The sequence below is a fragment of the Schistocerca cancellata genome, chromosome 7 (genome assembly GCF_023864275.1).
Source record: "Schistocerca cancellata isolate TAMUIC-IGC-003103 chromosome 7, iqSchCanc2.1, whole genome shotgun sequence".
Lineage (NCBI taxonomy): Eukaryota > Metazoa > Arthropoda > Insecta > Orthoptera > Acrididae > Schistocerca > Schistocerca cancellata.
In genome coordinates, this window is record NC_064632.1 from 485827855 (window position 1) to 485846102 (window position 18248).

The 18248-nt window shown below is 42.4% G+C and overlaps 1 protein-coding gene and 1 non-coding gene across 3 annotated transcripts in view; one reads left to right on the plus strand and one right to left on the minus strand.

Annotated features, from left to right (window-relative positions):
* Positions 1–4417: 4417 nt before the first annotated feature.
* Positions 4418–4490, minus strand: Trnaa-cgc (transfer RNA alanine (anticodon CGC)). Its single transcript has one exon. It is a non-coding gene; the product is annotated as a tRNA-Ala (tRNA).
* A 9597-nt stretch (positions 4491–14087) lies between these two features.
* The window catches only part of LOC126092134 (little elongation complex subunit 2-like), a 266729-nt gene continuing 262568 nt past the window's right edge, over positions 14088–18248 (plus strand). For both annotated transcript variants that reach the window (XM_049907590.1, XM_049907591.1), the window contains exon 1: positions 14088–14219. In XM_049907590.1, the coding sequence (XP_049763547.1) occupies positions 14101–14219 (119 nt within the window). In that variant the 5' untranslated portion in view covers positions 14088–14100. The remainder of the gene's footprint in view (positions 14220–18248) is intronic.

An 18248-nucleotide genomic window follows, 5' to 3' on the forward strand; every position in this document is an offset into this window, starting at 1 on the left:
TGTTGTGCAAGGAATACTGCTCAAAATTTTTAGTGCTTTTTTCATGCAAGGGAAAAAAATATTGGCTTCGTTAAAAAGGTAAACAACTTCCATATCCTTTAATTTAGCTTCAGTTATATTCTTTTTCCTTCACAAATTGTACCATAGTCCCAGTTCTCCGGCAATATCATCCAATCCATAAAATGTTTTAAACAATTCTGCACTTTTAAGGAAGTCTGTTACACTAGAATTGCTCATATTCAAGGCATGTAGCTTATTTAGAGCAAAAGCTGGTGTATTTTCTGGTGAAAGTTGTCTATTTAATGATGACACGAATGATTCGATGTATGGTATTAGCAACGAACGTCGCCAGTATTCGTTGTCATTTTGGGATGGTGGATTGTTTCTGAATTTTTGTTTGCAAGCAAAACGTGGAACAGTAATTTCTATTTCCAGTTCCTCTGCTATAACTTGTGGTTTTGCAAGTAATTCGCTAGTTACTCTGCTTCCTTTCGATCATTACTGAGCACGTCAAGGATTCCTCTGATGTGTTCCCTCACCGCGATCATATCTACAGACTTAAGACTGCAGGACATTAGCTACTGGTTCCAAAACTGCTGAATATTTGGCTATTGTTTGTAAAGATAAGATGAACACTGGTTCGGTAATGGCTGAATGCAACTAATACGCAGATTTCCTCATTGCATAATTTCCCTCAGTAGACAATTTTTCTAGAGCTCTCACAATCTCTGGGAAATTTTGAGAAAATAGTCTGATTGATTTATATTTTTCAGACCATCTCGTGTCACACATTCTTGTTAAACTAGGAGCGTATTTCCAACGTGTACTCGATTCTCTAAAAAAGTTTATAGTGTCTTTCACAGTGGCAACAGTATTCCTAATTTCCAGCACCGCGTTTGCATCGTTCACCACAAGGCTGAGTTTGTGGCTTGAGCAATGAAAATATGATGCTCGATAATATTTCTTTATTAAAATGGCCGACAGTAACATGCCGAAGACGAAAAAATTACTCCCGGATCTGTGCGAACGAGTTCGAATATCTTCTGGCGGGTGGGGGGCGGGTGGGGGGGGGCAGCTGCCCCCCTCCCCCTCCCCTCACCCTGCTCCTCGCTGGGTACGCCCATGAACACACCTACACAACTTTAGTAGATGTAACCAAGGCATTTGACACTGTCCCACAAAACATTTTAAGCCCTCCATTGCTTGCGTGGATAACACTCGTCATCCACATGACTTTCACGCTCAATTTTGTCTGACAGGGTTCTATTGAGTTTGCGCCAATTTCAGTACCTTTCTGTTAACTCTCCAGCTGTTAGCTCCGGTCATTGTTGGCTTTCAGTTATAAAAGATACATTGTTTACGAAACATTATTATAGTCTGGGGAACACTGGTCATCCACGCGAGCACTGCTGCCACAATCTGAAACAAAGTAAGTCTATATTACTTTATTGCTTTCCTAGATTCAATCGATCTATGATGTGCATAAATTTAGGCTTACTGAAACTGATTGCAGTTACCTTCCATGTTACCTAGTATTCTCTTTGGTTTTAGATTTTGTAAGAAATATCAAAGGCAAAAAAACCTCAGACAGAGTTTAGTAGAGATCCTTGTTATAACTTCAAGTTGAACAAATATATTTCAAGATAGACGCAATACATGAAAGTCACAGATGAAGTAAACAGAGTAAGACGTGTGTACACTTTAACAGTCAAATCATAACTGAGTCCGAGTCTAGCGGCCGCTGGCTGGCTGGCCACTTAGGTGGCGCTGCTGCTGCATGGCTGGCAGACAGCGCTGCATGTAGAGGACGTGCGTAACTGCGCGGCGGCACTTTGAAAGATCGGCGAGTCACAACACTTTTTCCCCCTTTGCAGATTTTGCACAGGTCTTGATGGAGGTGGCCTGTAGATTGCTAATGTACATAGGTGTTGTTTTACTGGCCGTTAAGACTCAAGGAGGATGCTTCCCGTACGGACAGAAGTGTCCCCGATGATAACGGATCGAGATGACTGGAGACGTGGGGGTACTGGAGATGTGGAGGTCGAATCTGCTGGGGCCTAGTGCACCAATCTGCCCATTGCGGCAAGTCCGGTTGTTACAAAAGGAGACATGGGCGATGTGTCTGCATCCGAAGGAGAAGGAGGCGAGTAGAGTTGCTCCGACAGATGATGGTCATCTGGTTCCTGCATGGGCATGTCTCCTGGTGGCGTCAGTTCTTGTGCTGGCACCGATATGATGGTAAGAGGACTGCATTGTGAGTAATGAGAGATTCCAGTATCCCGAGCGTCAGGTACAGCTGAAGGTGGTGTAGCGGCATCCGGAACAGGCATCGCTGGTACACGAAGCCAAAGCTGGTCCGAATGACGCACTGCAACACCCTTGTCCATCTGGATTTCATACAGGCGTCAGCTGTGGTGTTGTAAGATATGGCCAGGACTCCATTTTGGCAGCCTGCCATATCCCCGTACCCATACAAGGTCGTCGGCAGTGAACCGGCCAAGTGAAGGTACTCGCGGCCGTGAGGTGAAAGGCCGCAGAAGATGAAGTAGCATGCGGGGCTGTCGGCCATGTAAGAGCTCAGCCGGGCTGTGGTCGCCCATGGGGGTGAAACGGTAAGAAGCCAGAAATTGGAGAAGCGCATCATCAGCAGCAGAAGAAGTCAGGAGTTTCCTCATATGAGCCTTAAATGTGCAGATGAGTCATTCAGCCTCACCATTCGACTGTGGATGGAAGGGAGGGGCTGTGACATGCATGACACTGTGACGGGCACAAAAATCCGCAAAATCAGAAGAGGCAAATTGCAGACCATTATGAGTAACAAGAGTAGAGGGAAGGCCTTCCAAAGAGAAAATGCGAGCTAGAGCATTGGTGGTTGCTGCGGTGGTAGGCGATGTGCAACAGACAATGAAAGGAAAGTTAGAGTAGGCGTCCATAACAAAAAGCCAATAAGTACCTAAAAAAGGTCCCGCGAAGTCAGCATGAATACACTCCCAGGGCTTCTCAGGCGAAGGCCACGGTGACAAAGTTAACTTTGGGGCAGCGGCCTGTGACGCACAAGGGCCGCATGTAGCGACCATGTGTGCGATTTCAGAGTCGATGCCGGGCCAGTACACATGACAGCGCACCAGAGATTTTGTGCGAGAGACACCTCAGTGCCCTTGGGGAAGGAGGCGCAAGACCGAAGCACGCAAAGACGCAGGTACCACAACACGCGGCGAAGCATTTTCGGTGGAAAGGAGGATAACACCATCCCTAGCCGTGAGGCGGTAACGCAAAGCATAGTAGTTCCGCAACCGATCAGAAGTCTTAGCGGACGCACGATCTGGCCAACCCTTCTGAATACAGCGTAAAACACGGGAGAGGATAGGGTCAGAACCCGTAGCAGCCGCCAGCCTGTCCCCGGTAATGGAGAACCCGTCCACAACCCGCTGCTCGACAACATCCAGGTGGAAACACAAAAGTTCGTCCCTGTAGAATGCCAGATCAGGACCCATGGGAAGGCAAAACAGTGCATTAGCATTCGCATGTTGAGCCGTCAGCTGGAAATGAATCTCATAATTGAAACGAGAGAAGTAAAGAGCCCAATGCTGGAGGCGGTGTGCAGCATTGTCGGGAAGTGACGTTGATGGATGAAACAAGGAAACAAGGGGTTCATGATCTGTAACAAGATGAAATTTGCATCCATAGAGAAAAACACCAAACTTATGAAGAGCATAAATAATGGCCAAAGCTTCTTTTTCAATTTAAGAATACTTTTGTTGGGCAGCCGTGTGCGTTTTGGAGGCATAAGCAATGGGTGTTTCAGAACCGTCAGAAAAACAGTGCGCAAGGACTGCACCGACCCCATATTGAGAGGCGTCTGTGGCAAGAACAAGATGTTGGCCAGGTCGATAAGTAGCCAGACACGGGGCCTGTTTCAGCATAGTCTTCAGTTTCTGGAAAGCCGCATCGCATGATGCGGACCAGTGAAAAGGCACGTTTTTATGCAACAGGCGATGCAACAGCTGAGCCACCGAAGCAGCAGATGGTAAAAACTTGTGATAGTATGCTATTTTCCCCAAGAAGGCCTGCAGTTCCTTAACAGATGTAGGGCGAGGAAGGGCATCAAACACAGCGACAGTTTGCTGAAGCGCACAAATACCATCCCGAGAGAGTTGAAACCCCAAGTACGTGATAGATAACTGAAAAAATTTTGATTTCTGAAGATTACACTTAAGACCGGCAGTCTGTAAGACATGAAAAAGGAGGAGGAGGATATTAGTGTTTAACGTCCCGTCGACAACGAGGTCATTAGAGACGGAGCGCAAGCTCGGGTGAGGGAAGGATGGGGAAGGAAATCGGCCGTGCCCTTTCAAAGGAACCATCCCGGCATTTGCCGGAAGCGATTTAGGGAAATCACGGAAAACCTAAATCAGGATGGCCAGAGACGGGATTGAACCGTCGTCCTCCCGAATGCGAGTCCAGTGCGCTAACCACTGCGCCACCTCGCTCGGTCATGAAAAAGTGTGCGGAGATTTTGAAGATGTTCGTCAGTGGTGGAGCCAGTGACAACAATGTTGTCCTGGTAATTTATACAACCAGGGACAGTGAGCAACAATTGTTCCAAGAATCGCTGAAAGAGAGCAGGGGCGTGGGCTACCCCGAACGGCAATCATTGGTATTGATAGAGGCTGAAAGGTGTGTTAAGGACCAGAAACTGCCGGGAAGCAGCGTCGAGAGGAAGTTGATGATAAGCGTCTGACAGGTCAAGTTTAGAAAAATACTGGCCTCCAGCAAGTTTAGTGAACAATTCTTCAGGTCTAGGCATAGGGTAAGCGTCGATAAGGCACTGAGCATCTGCAGTGGCTTTGAAATCGCTACAGAGAGGAATATCACCATTTGGCTTAGCAACAACAACGACAGGAGAGGACCAGTCACTGGAAGTGACAGGAAGAAAGACCCCTGAAGCAGTGAGACATCCAGCTCCCGTTTGACCTGATCATGAAGGGCCACAGGAATGCGCCGAGCCCGAAAAAACTTAGACCGACAGTGGATTTGAGTGTGATATGAGCTTCAAAGTCGTTTGCACGGTCTAACCCAGGAGAAAATGTCGTCGACAAGGAATCCAATTGAGTATAAGGAATAGCATCAGAGACGATAGTGACAGAGTCATCTATGGAGAACCCAAAAACGCGAAAGGCATCGAAACCAAAAAGTTTCTCCACATTATTATGGTTGACCACAATTATGGGAACAGTTTGAACGACAGATTTGTAAGATACCTCAGCATCAAATTGTCCCAAGAGAGAAATCTTCTGTTTATTGTAAGTCCGTAATTGCCTAGTGACAGGTGACAGGGCTGGAGAACCCAACTGAAGATACGTCTGAGAATTGATGATAGTGGCAGCAGAAACAGTATCCACCTGCATGCGAACATCTCGACCAAGTATTTGGACAGTGAGGAATAACTTCCCTGAAAGGGAAGAAGTACAATTGACAGACAACACAGAATCAGAATCAGCGTCATGTTCAAGAACATCATGTATGCGGTCGGATTTGCAAACGGAAGACACATGACCCTTTTTTTTTTTTTTTTTTTTTGCATTTGTGACACACGGCCCAACGTTGTGGACAATCTTCTCGTGAATGTTTCGTAAAACACCGCGGACATGAAGAAAGCTGCCGTGGGTTTTGCTGCAGTTTCTTAGAGGTTTGTTGACGGTTTGGCCGAGGCTGCGCTTGAGGGCGTACTGCGGCCACGTCGGCTGGCGGGGACACGCCACACGCTTCGTCAACATCGCACAGAGGTTGTGATTCCCCGACGTCGCCCCATTCCTCTACTTGCGCTCCAGCGGCGCGAGAAATTTCAAAAGACTGAGCGATGGATAGGACTTCATCTAGAGTCGAATTTGCCAACTGAAGGGCACGTTGGCTAACTTCTTTGTCGGGCGCCGATCGCATAGTAGCATCCCGTACCATGGAATCGGCGTAGGATTCTTTGTGAACTTCAGTAACAAATTGACACTTTCTACAGAGGCCGTGAAGTTCAGCAGCCCAAGCGCGATAGGATAGAGTCGGTTGTTTTTGACAACGATAAAAGGCAACACGAGAGGCTACCACATGCATTTGCTTTTGAAAATAGACGGACAGGAGTGAGCACATTTCAGCAAAGGACAAAGACGCAGGATCCTTCAAAGGAGCCAATTGCGACAACGACCGATACATTTGAGGTGAAATCCATGAAAGGAACAGAGACTTGCATGTTTGTCTGCGACATGAAACGCCAAGAAGTGCTGTCGAAGACGTTTTTCGTAATCGGACCAGTATTCGGCCATCTCGTCGTAAGGAGGAAAAGGAGGTAGAGACAACGATGAGAGACGCCCCGCATTTGATGCCGCGACGAAATCACGAATCGCATTTGTGAGAAGCGTTTGCTGTTCTATGAGATCTTGCAATAGTTGCTCTAAAGTAGCCATGGAAACATGTGGGTCAACAACGGAAAAAAAAATCACTACCTCGTCGCCAATTGTTATAACTTCAAGTTGAACAAATATATTTCAAGGAAGACGCAACACATGAAAGTCACAGATCAAGTAAACAGAGTAAGACGTGTGTACACTTTAACAGTCAAATCATAACTGAGTCCAAGTCTAGCGGCCGCTGGCTGGCCGCTTAGGTGGCGCTTCTGCTGAATGGCTGGCACTTTGAAAGATCGGCGAGTCACAGCAATCCTAATGTATGGCTGGAATGGTTCGATGAGCTGTGAGATGAAGATGCTCACAGTGATAGTGCTGACCCAGAGACTGAGGGTTGTGTTCATGAAAGTGGTCATGATTCAGGAACAGGATAGTAAGTGTCAGAAAATGATGAATATATGTCACACGAAGAAGTAACTCAAGAGGATGCATTTTTTTGGGGGGGAAAGATGGAATAACTAAAATTTAAAGATTAAAACATTCTTGATCGCAACTTTTTATTTTTGTTGGAGTGACCAGTTTCGATTCTATTTAAGAACCATCTTCAGACTCCAGAACAGTGGGTGGACTCCGTGGAGCAAGTTGGCCCACCCTCGATGCTGGATGCTTATTCCAGCGTCGAGGGTGGGCGCAACTTGCTCCACGGAGTCCACCCACCGTTCTGGAGTCTGAAGATGGTTCTTGAATAGAATAGAAACTGGTCACTCCAACAAAAATAAAAAGTTGCGATCAAGACTGTCTAATCTTTAAATTTTAATTTTAATAGGTCGCTGATAATGTTTTTAAAAATTTTATGGAATAACTAAATGGAGTAAAAATAAATATCCTACCAAGGTTAGAAGCAGATATTGTAATATTATTACGCATTTGTAATATTATTACTCATTTGCCTGGACCAAAAAATCAAGCTTGTTTAAAAAGACGGAAATAGAAATTCTGAATTTGTTCTTGGATGAAAACATAATTAGCATTATGACAACATTCATGAATATACAGGGTGATACAAAAAGGTACTGCCAAACTTTCAGGAAACATTCCTCACACACAAATAAAAAATAGATGTTATGTGGACATGTGTCCGGAAACGCTTAATTTCCATGTTACAGTTAATTTGTACGTAGCATCAACAGGTTAGTGTTCATCACGAACGTGGTTTTGCGGTCAGTGCAATGTTTACAAATGCGGAGTTGGCAGATGCCCATTTGATGGCGCGGTACGTTTGTATCGAGACAGATTAACAGAACGAAGGTGTCCCGACAGGAAGACGTTCGAAGCAATTGATTGGCGTCTTAGGGAGCACGGAACATTCCAGCCTATGACTCTCGACTGGGGAAGACCTAGAACGACGAGGACACCTGCAATGGACGAGGCAATTCTTCGTGCTGTTGACGATAACCCTAATGTCAGCGTCAGAGAAGTTGTTCCTGTACAAGGTAACGTTGACCACGTCACTGTATGGAGAGTGCTACGGGAGAACCAGTTGTTTCCGTACCATGTACAGCGTGTGCAGGCACTATCTGCAGCTGATTGGCCTCCACGGGTACACTTCTGCGAATGGTTCATCCAACAATGTGTCAATCCTCATTTCAGTGCAAATGTTCTCTTTACGGATGAGGCTTCATTCCAACGTGATCAAATTGTAAATTTTCACAATCAACATGTGTGGGCTGACGAGAATCCGCACGCAATTGTGCAATCACGCCATCAACACAGATTTTCTGTGAACGTTTGGGCAGGCATTGTTGGTGATGTCTTGATTGGGCCCCATGTTCTTCCACCTACGCTCAACGGAGCACGTTATCATGATTTCATACGGGATACTCTACCTGTGCTGCTAGAACATGTACCTTTACAAGTACGACACAACATGTGGTTCATGCACGATGGAGCTAATGCACATTTCAGTCGAAGTGTTCGTACGCTTCTCAACAACAGATTCGGTGACCGATGGATTGGTAGAGGCGGATCGATTCCATGGCCTCCACGCTCTCCTGATCTCAACCCTCTTGACTTTCACTTATGGGGCATTTAAAAGCTCTTGTCTACGCAATCCTGGTACCAAACGTAGAGGCTCTTGGTGCTCGTATTGTGGACGGCTGTGATACAATACCCCATTCTCCAGGGCTGCATCGCCGCATCAGGGATACCATGCGACGGAGGATGGGTGCATGTATCCTCGCTAATGGAGGACATTTTGAACATTTCCTGTAACAAAATGTTTGAAGTCACGCTGGTACGTTCTGTTGCTGTGTGTTTCCATTCCATGATTAATGTGATTTGAAGAGAAGTAATAAAATGAGCTCAAACATGGAAAGTAAGCGTTTCCGGACACATGTCCACATAACATCTTTTCTTTATTTGTGTGTGAGGAATGTTTGCTGAAAGTTTGGCCGTACCTTTTTGTAACACCCTGTCTACATCAATGCAGGTCGTGTTAACTTCCCTATGGAAAGGGATGCTAAAGAAACAGATGCAATAGAGATCAGAGCTTTCATTGCTTTGTTATACCTGTGTGGATCTTTGAGATGTTCTCAGAAGAGCATATCGAAATTGTGGGATAATTCAAAGGTAAATGGACTTGAATCATGTTATTTATGCACGAGTGAAAACCAATTCAGGTGTCTGTTCAGATGTCTGAGGCTTGATAATATCCATGACAGAGGTCTTCGCATAGAGATTGACAAGTTGGCTGCTATCAGAGAGGTACTTGAACTATTCATGAACAATTGCCAAAACTATTATTCACTTGGTGAATATCTTGCTGTTGACGAACAGCTTTTGTCATTTAGCGGAAACTGCCCATTCAAGCAATATATTCCTAACAAACCTACAAAGTATGGATTAAAAGTGTTTGCTTTGGTTGATGTAAAAACAGCTTACACTTTGAATTTAGAACCGAACATCGGTAAGCAATCAGAGGGACCATATAATGCCAGTAATTCAGTACAAGGTACAATCAGAAATATTACTGGTGACAACTGGTTTACCAGTTTGTCTTTCGTCAAGAAACTTCAGGCAAAGAAATTGACTGAGCCGTGGCGGCTCGCGTTGATGCCGTTTCTTCTTTGGCATTTCCTCACAATCAAGTGGCGTCTTATTGCTCCCTGAGTTACTACCATAACGAGTTGCTGACTTGCCTCCATCAGAGGTATCAGCAGCTCTTATTGATACTAGTACTACTGTACCATCTTTGGTGTGACCGCTATATTTCTGTGTGGTGTATGAGGCAGTTGGTTGGTTGCGACAGAGCAGCAAGGAAGTCTCCGCTTATCGATACTAGTACTGCTGTACCATCTTTGGTGAGACCACTATATTTCCATGTGTGATGTGTGAGGCAGTCGGTTGGTTGTGACAGAGCAGCGAGGAAGTCTCTGCAGTGCGAGGTTAGGCCGGAGTCGCTGGCAGCGTGCACGCGTGGGCGGATTTATGAGGCACTGTGAGAGCTGCAAAGTTCGTCTCCCACCAAACGTGGATACTGGAGTTGAGTAATCAGTTAACCTGTTATGAAACCTCAACTGCGGTGACATCTCTTCATTCATTGCCAGTTGTTGCTTTCTGGGCCGTTTCTGCAAGCAGCAACGTATGGTGTGCTGGAGTCAGCAAAATGTTGCAGCTGTCTTCCTGTATGGTGCTTAACTATTGAATTGATTGTAACTTATTAGTGAAGTGCACCAGCGGTATCTTCTGCCTTGTGGCCGTTAACATTCCAGTTACCTGCCCTGGTCATTAGCATAGTTTTCCAGCAGTGTGTTTTCCTCGCCATGTCGATGCTGTCTGGCACAGCGTGCAGTTCAACAGCCTTGGTGTTGTTCACTTTTTGTGTGGTTATTGTGCCTTGACTGTATTTAGATGCCAATTGACAAGACATAGAGCTGCTGGTATCTTTGTCCTCGCTGATATTTTCGGTTGTTGTGCCATTTGTCAGGTGGAAGGGAATTGATTAAGTTGTTAGTTGCTTCTTCAGCAATACCTAGGTCGTGTAGCCATCTGATTATTTAGTATTACATTTGGCTGCCTGTCTCAACTAAACTTACGTTAGGATTTCATCCTCAGGCCGACCCTTGGAACATTTCTGAGCACCACTGTTCTGTTGTTTTGGATTGTGATTTTCTTTTAGTCTCAAGTACTGTGCGAGGCCTTCAGCTGTGCATTAATTTAGTTTGTTTTAATGTTCAGTATGTGGCCTTCAGCTGAACTTCTACATGAAATATTTTAAGATAAGGCCTTCAGCTGTCTTAAATTAAAAGTTGAAAGGTTATATGTATAACACTTCTGAGCACCACTGTTCTGTTGTTTTGGATTGTGATTTTCTTTTAGTCTCAAGTACTGTGCGAGGCCTTCAGCCGTGCATTAGTTTAGTTTGTTTTAATGTTCAGTATGTGGCCTTCAGCTGAACTTCTACGTGAAATATTTTAAAATAAGGCCTTCAGCCGTCTTAAGTTAAAAGTTGAAAGGTTATATGTATAAAACGTTTTAAAATTTTCTTGCTGAAATTCTTGTTATTCAGGCCTTAAGCCCTCAGTTCTTCTATTTTGTAACTAAGGCCTTCAGCCATGAGTATTCCTTAAGGCAATTTTAATAAATTGTGTTCTGGCCTAAAGCCATATTGTTTCTGAATTCTTTTAAGGGTATGTGTGATTAAGTGTTTTAGCAAAATAAAGTTTGTATGTTTGTGCTACTAACAGCAACTGATTTGGATCCCTTTCCACAACCTGATCCACTCTGTCCTGCGAAAACAGATTTCAACTGGTAGCAGGGCATGGTTACGTTTGTGATATTGCCATTCCAGTTGCTGTTCGTTTGAATTTTATTTCTGTTAGTGTTGCACCATATTGTATTCGTTGTTGATTGTTTCAGGTGCCTTATTTGAATGGCAGTCAGGCAGTGCCAAGGATCGGCCTGTTGAGGAACGACCACCTTGTTTATGAGTTGGCGATAAGGCGCCAGCCTATTGAGGGCAGTGTTCTGGGCTTCGTGGCCCGCTTTCGTGTTACCGGTTGACGTGAAGCCGGCGGTGATGGGTGAGACAGAAGCAGCCTTCGAATATTTGTTCAAGGCTGTTAGGGGCCTTGAACAAGAAGAAGAAGAAGAGAACGCAAGCCAACAACAAGGGGCGAGGACCGCCGAAGACACCGAAGCTGCCAACTGGGAGGATGTGACACATCCTAAAGTGTCACAAGCAGACACATACTACAACAAGAAGAAGAAGAAGGACAAGAAGAGGTACCCAGGCGCCAGGAGGACTTAGAAGACTCTCCTCCTCACTGCGCCCGACATCCATCACCATCATCATCAAATATCCGCTCTGACAGTCCCAGGCGTCGACAGGGCCAGTCAAGTAAAGGCCCCTAGCCGATGCATACCTGTCAATTCACGTGACCTACCGCCTGTCTCTGACCGGCAATCATATGTACCTAAACATGCACAACCGTCCCAGTTATTCCCAAACGTCACAGTAAACTTCAACCCATCTAAGTGGAGTAAATGTCTAACGACAACAAACTCCCCCTTAACATCCTCAAGAAGAGGAATTCAGGTGCAAAGCAGCAGCAGGGGCCTTGAGCACACAATGGGTGCTTTGGAAGGCACTCAACCTAGTGACAGTCAATTGGAGAGGGTGCGGGCACAGTTAGTGCATTTAACCAATCGGATAGAGGATATGGGCATATTAGGTTTGCAAGATCATCATAAGAAATTAACTGTCGAGTTGGGGTCTTTGGTTAATGCATTGAAGTTTAAGCTCACATGTCTAGAATTGGACGCAGGAGGTCTGAAGAGCGGGACTTGCTATATCAAAGGGGAACCAAGAGCCAGCCCAGGGGTGTTGTTGTTGTATCTTCTGTGAAGTTAGACACAGTATTTGCCAACTTACCTAATCCTTGGGCGTATTTCTTTCGAGAGATTACTGAATTAGTGGTAGATCAACTTGAGCAGGTCAAACATGCTGCTGCCTTTCGTGTTCCACACCAAGTAGCGATCCTGAACAGCATTGTCCGCAAAATGATAGTCAGGTCCTGCAGAAAGTGTCATCACTTCTGTCTTTAAGCTGGTCGTAGGTTGTGTTCCAAAAATGAATAGTATAGAGACAGAAATGATGAGACTTTCTGCAGAACCTGACCATCATTTTGCAGGACAATGCTGAAGCACATACAGCGCAAGCCGTTACTGATTTGTTTGACTGATGAGGCTGCTAAGTGCTGTACCAGCTACTGCACTCCCCTGACTTAAACGCTCGTAAGTTCAACTCGTTTTCTAAACTGAAGGAAACACTTCATGGCATTCACTTCAGAACTGCTACAAATTCGTCGGGTAATAGAACGCGCCGCTCGAACTGTCAGCACAACTGGCAATGCTAAGAGTATCCTGTGACTTCTACATCGCTGGCAACGGGATATACACAATGCTGGATTGTGATCTTCAGTTCAAAGACTTGTGTGATGCAGCTCTTGGTTGAATGTCAGTAAAACTTTGAAACATGTATCTATTTTGTACGAGCTGTAAATAAGTAGTTGCCACTATTAAAGTTCCAACCCTCATATAAATCAACAGGGCATCTTCTTCCATGTACTGATGTTGTCTCCAGTAAGGTTTGTAATTTCACTATTTGATCTGAACCATATTTTTTGGTAAATCTGGTTAAACAAATTACATGACATCCAAAATCTCCGCTTTTACCAGGGCCATGTCGATTTTTCTGATTACTCCTGGTTTGTGAAACAGAAAGGAGAGAATGTAGGCTCCATATTTTTTTCTTTACTACTTTGTTATAAACAAAGAAATTCTTTTGTCTGAAGATTTTAATTATATTTTTATTTCATTTTTGCCAACAGAAGAGATGCCGATGACTGCATTCTTGATTTCTGGCAGGGAGACATACAAAAACTTTCCTAAGGGTATTGAGTGCACACGACCTATTTTTTTCTCTGGTCTGCCACAAATGGTCCACTATCAGTAGTTTTGTAAAAATTTTGAGGTCTCTGAAAATGTGCAAAACTTTCTGGAGATATGTTGCTGTCAATTTGTTGAATAAGAGTAAAACTAGTATGGGTCGTTACATGTTGTGTGGCTCTTTATGCAGGATTACCCTCAGGGTTAACTTGAGAATTTTCCACAGCTGTTAAATTTGTGTTTCTCATAAACTGACTGACCCTTATTGTGACTTTTACCTCATCTCCTACCTGAGGTACTGGAAGTGTCTTGTTCTAATGGAAACATCTTCTGTTTCCCGTGAAGAATTTTCTTTTGTCGAGCACAAACTCCATTGGATGACCGACATCTTCTTTCTTGTTTTTCTGGGGAGATCTTAAGGTACGGTAACCTTAAGTTGTTAAATGTCTAAGATGCCGATTGCTTATCTGATAATGTATTTGTTATTGCAGCTTGCCTTTTGCTAGATGTTATTAAATGTTGCGTCTCCTTATGGAGATATTCTTCTGGTAAGTCATGGATTGCATTGGCAATTTATGCCAAAGTTTTGTGTTTTCCGGAGAGGTCACACTGACCTTTCTCGCCGTAATCTCCCTTTAAATCTTTATTTGAGGAGAAATTAGTTTCTTCCCTTAAGGTTTACTCGAACTACTAAATTACTGGTTGTTAACCAAAGATGATATTCAAATGAGAGTTTTGTTGTGGTTATGGTTAATAGATGTGGGGTAGCTTTCGTTTTAGAGCTTTGTGGTGTCATTGTTTGAATGTTGTGACAGCGCCATGTGTTGATTGTTTAAAAATCCCGATACTTGCTATGGACGAGTATAGGAAAATATGGTAAGGTTGAAGTGATATTAGATTTTTTTTCGGTTAATGTCACGTACAGAAAGATGTTTGTGCATTGTGTAATACGGGCGTACGTATTTTACGTGTTGTGGGAGAGTGTGACTCGATTTATCGTAACTTTATGTTTTAAAATATGGCCAATATTTTTTGACATGTTTTATGGTATAGCTAGACAAGCAGAATTTGTTACCTTAAGTGCATTTTTTCATTGTTTACAAAACACTGTATCCCCAATGCATTGGAAGTATTTTGAGGAAACTTGACATTGAGCTACGCATTAAGGGTTTGTGTTTCTTTTATACGTTATTAAGTACGAATGTCGTTATTTTGCGAGAGAGGGTTACAGAAATGTGCACTCCCTGTTTGTAGCATTTCTTTGCCTGATTAACGCATTTGGTACATGTCATTTTATTCATTCACAATGTGACAGCTGTTATGAAATAATTAATTTGTTTTACGTACGTTGATCACGCTTCTTTATGTCAATAACGGATCTGTTACAACAGGCATACAAGCATAATAAACAATCTACAAAGTTTAATACTTGGACCTTTATGGGAAAAAAAGCATGTAACAAGGAGTTGTAATTACGCATTTTCAGCTAATTAAAATAGGCTACGATAGTAGTAATAATGATAATCGTAAAAAAAATGAACTGAGGAAATGTTTGAGTATAGGTTAATTACTATTGTTGCCAATCGTGTCGTTCACCAACCATGCTTGGACAGATGGCGTCAAAATTACAATAATATTACCGCTGTGACATGAATCCCATATTATAGTTTACATTGAGCTACAAAAATGGATTGTGATCTTTAGTTCAAAGACTTGTGTGATGCAACTCGTGGTTGTCAATACTGTGCATGTATCCCTGAGTAACTACTGCGACCTACATCCTTTTCAACGTACTTATGGAGTTCATCTCGTGGTCTCCCCCCTATAATTTTTAACACCCGAAACTTATCTCCAGTACTAAGTTGGTGATCCATTGATGACTCACAATATCCTATGGTTACATGATCTACCCATCAAATCTTTAGCATTTTTCTGCAGCACCATATTTCAAAAGCTTCCATTTTATTCTGTAAATGGTGTGTCATCCGCATTTCACTTCCATATAAGGCTGCATTCCAGAGAAATAATTTCAGAAAAGCCTTCCTGATAATTAAATCTATATTCCGTGTTTACAAATTTTGCTTCTTTGGAAATACGTTTCTTGCCGTTGCCAGTCCACGGTTTATATCTTCTCTACTTCAGTTGTCATTTATTTTGCTGCTGAAATAGCAAAATTCATCTTCTACTATAGTGTCTCATTTCCTGATCTAATTACCTTAGCATTGTTTGATTTAATAAGACTACATCGTGTTACCCTTGTTTTGCTTTTGGTGATGCTAATTTTATATCCTTTCAAAACACTGTCCATTCCATTCAACTGCTGTTCCAAGTCTGTTACGGTCTCTGATAGAATTACAATGTCGTCGGCACATGTCACTGTTTTAATTTCTTATACTTGAACTTAAATTCATCCTCCAAATTAAACTTGTGTTTAATGCTTACTGAATGTATGAAAGGAATAGGCTCAACCACTTATCCCCATTCATGCCCCTTGATCAATATAACTGCTCTCTGGGATCGATACAAGTTGTATATAACCACACACTCCCTGTATTTTATCCCTGCTTCCTTCAGAATTTCAACTAGAGTATTCCAGTCAACATTGTCAAAAGCTTTCTATAAATCTACAAAAGTCATAAATATAGGTTTGGCTTTCCTTAACCTATCATCTAAGAGGATGTGTAGTCTGTACTGCCTCACGTGTTTGTACATTTCTCTGAAATCTACCAGTTTTCCCATTCATCTGTAAATAATTTGTGTTAGCATTTTGCAACCATAAACTACTAAACTTATGAAATATTCATACCTCTCAGCACCAGCTTTCACTGGAATTGGAATTATTAAAATCTTCTTGAAGTCTGCAATTATTACACTTGGGTCATTCCATGACTAAAAATGATTTGATAGCCATTGTCTCAGATTTTGATAGGACTTAGCATTGTTGTTGCTTTTATGAATCTGATTAAGGGAACAAAATATTTCTTCTTTGTCTCAAACCATGTGGTTTTGGCAGTGTGCTAAAGTTTCTAGAATTTAACGAGTAATTAAAAGTTGCAGCAATTGAGACATACAGAAAAACAGTTAACAAAAAGTACTTTAATTATTTGTCTAGAAACAACGTACGATTAATTCCCCATCAGGAGTCAAAAAAAGAGGTCTCACCCATATTGAAAACTCTTTTAGGGCCATATGACATATCCTTATTATTCAGAGTTTCAGATACTTCCTGGAACCAGTTTCTTATTTTTCTCCCCAGTAACAGACTCGAGCTCCATTAACATTCAGCACCTTTTTGTGAGAAAGTTGCCTCTCTCTTAAGACAGCTGTATATATTTTTTTTTGCAGGTTGATTGTTTGCAGTGTAGCCTTAGAACTTAACAGATTTTATATTTTCAGTGAGTTTATGCATAGGCATACATAGTTTCCTTGGTAACTGGAAACCCCAAACATTCCAGACCCAAGTGCATAATAACCCCCCCCCCCCCCCCCTTATGACAGAATTTGGCTGCAGTGCCTTGTAGATTTTCAGGGGATAGACCAGAAATCTTATTTCTTGTTGTCCTGGAGCATTGTGTAACTTGCTTGCAATAGCAATCTTCATTCCCTCAAAACCTTCCAGTGCATTTGTAACTTCACTGAGAGAATACTGAAATCTCTTATTCTTTGGTTGCCTCAAAAACCTTGAGTTAAAAAATGTTATATTTTCATGATTTGTATTGCATGTTGTACTATTTTGCAGAAATAGCTAAATTGATAGAGATACACAGGCAAGGTCATGAGCTAGATCTATCTTGATATAAAAATACCAGAAATATCTCAAATAGTCCTGCTTACACAAAATTTGTCTAGTTAAAATATAGAACAACTGTCTATTGTGATGTTTCAAGTAAATGTCTAGAGACATTCAAAACAGGACACATATGTGTCTACATGAAATATATTTGCAGTTGCAAATATGGGCAGCTATATAATGAAATCATGACAATGAAAATTTGTGCCGGAGTGGGACTTGAACTCGGATTTACTGCTTCATGCGAGGGGTCGATTTCCAGACCCAAACTTCCATATGTAATCGTTCATGCATCACAACCTGCACTTATACAAATACCGTAACTCCCATACAGGGAGGAGGGGGCATACATGTCTCTACCATGGCCTTAACAGAGAACCAAAATAGTGTGGGTCTGTTAATGGTCATAGAAGTAGAATAGTTTATGGTTTGTACAATATTGAAACGCCTGAGAAATGGAACTATAAAACTGAACTTTATCTCCCAACTGATTAATTTTCTTCTGATGATTTATTTAAACATGTAGAATATGAGAAACTGGTTAAGCATTGCTTAAAGAAAAACTCTACAAAATTCAATTTCTTCAACACAGCCCTTTTCAGAAAATTATGAACCCAAACAAGAACAAACCAAGAAGTTATTTTGTATCAAATTGAATAGCACATTGTGTCATTTATAATAAGGGTCATTCCATGTCACTTCAACCAGGGGCTCCAGCTCATAGTCTCGGATTTGACTGAAATTCAGTACACTAATTCTACCATGTGTGGAACACTCGTGTACAAAGTATTAGTTTCCCCTGCCAATTAGTTCCAGAATTATGACTTGTGAAAGAAGGTGGTGTGACCCGGAAATTGCAACCCACATCTGGCAATCTATCTTCAGAACCAACTTCAGGTCTTAATAACTTTGGAACTATTCCACACAGTCCAGTGAAATTTTTACAACCCAGTAACATCCATTTAGAGAACACACTCCATGAATCAAAACACCAACAACATATTTCTGAGGGAAAATAAAAAATTCCAAAATGTGGTTAAAAAAATGTAATACATTAAAAGGTTCATATTGTAGGTGCCTTCTATGCCACATATAATTCACTCAAAAAGGGTATA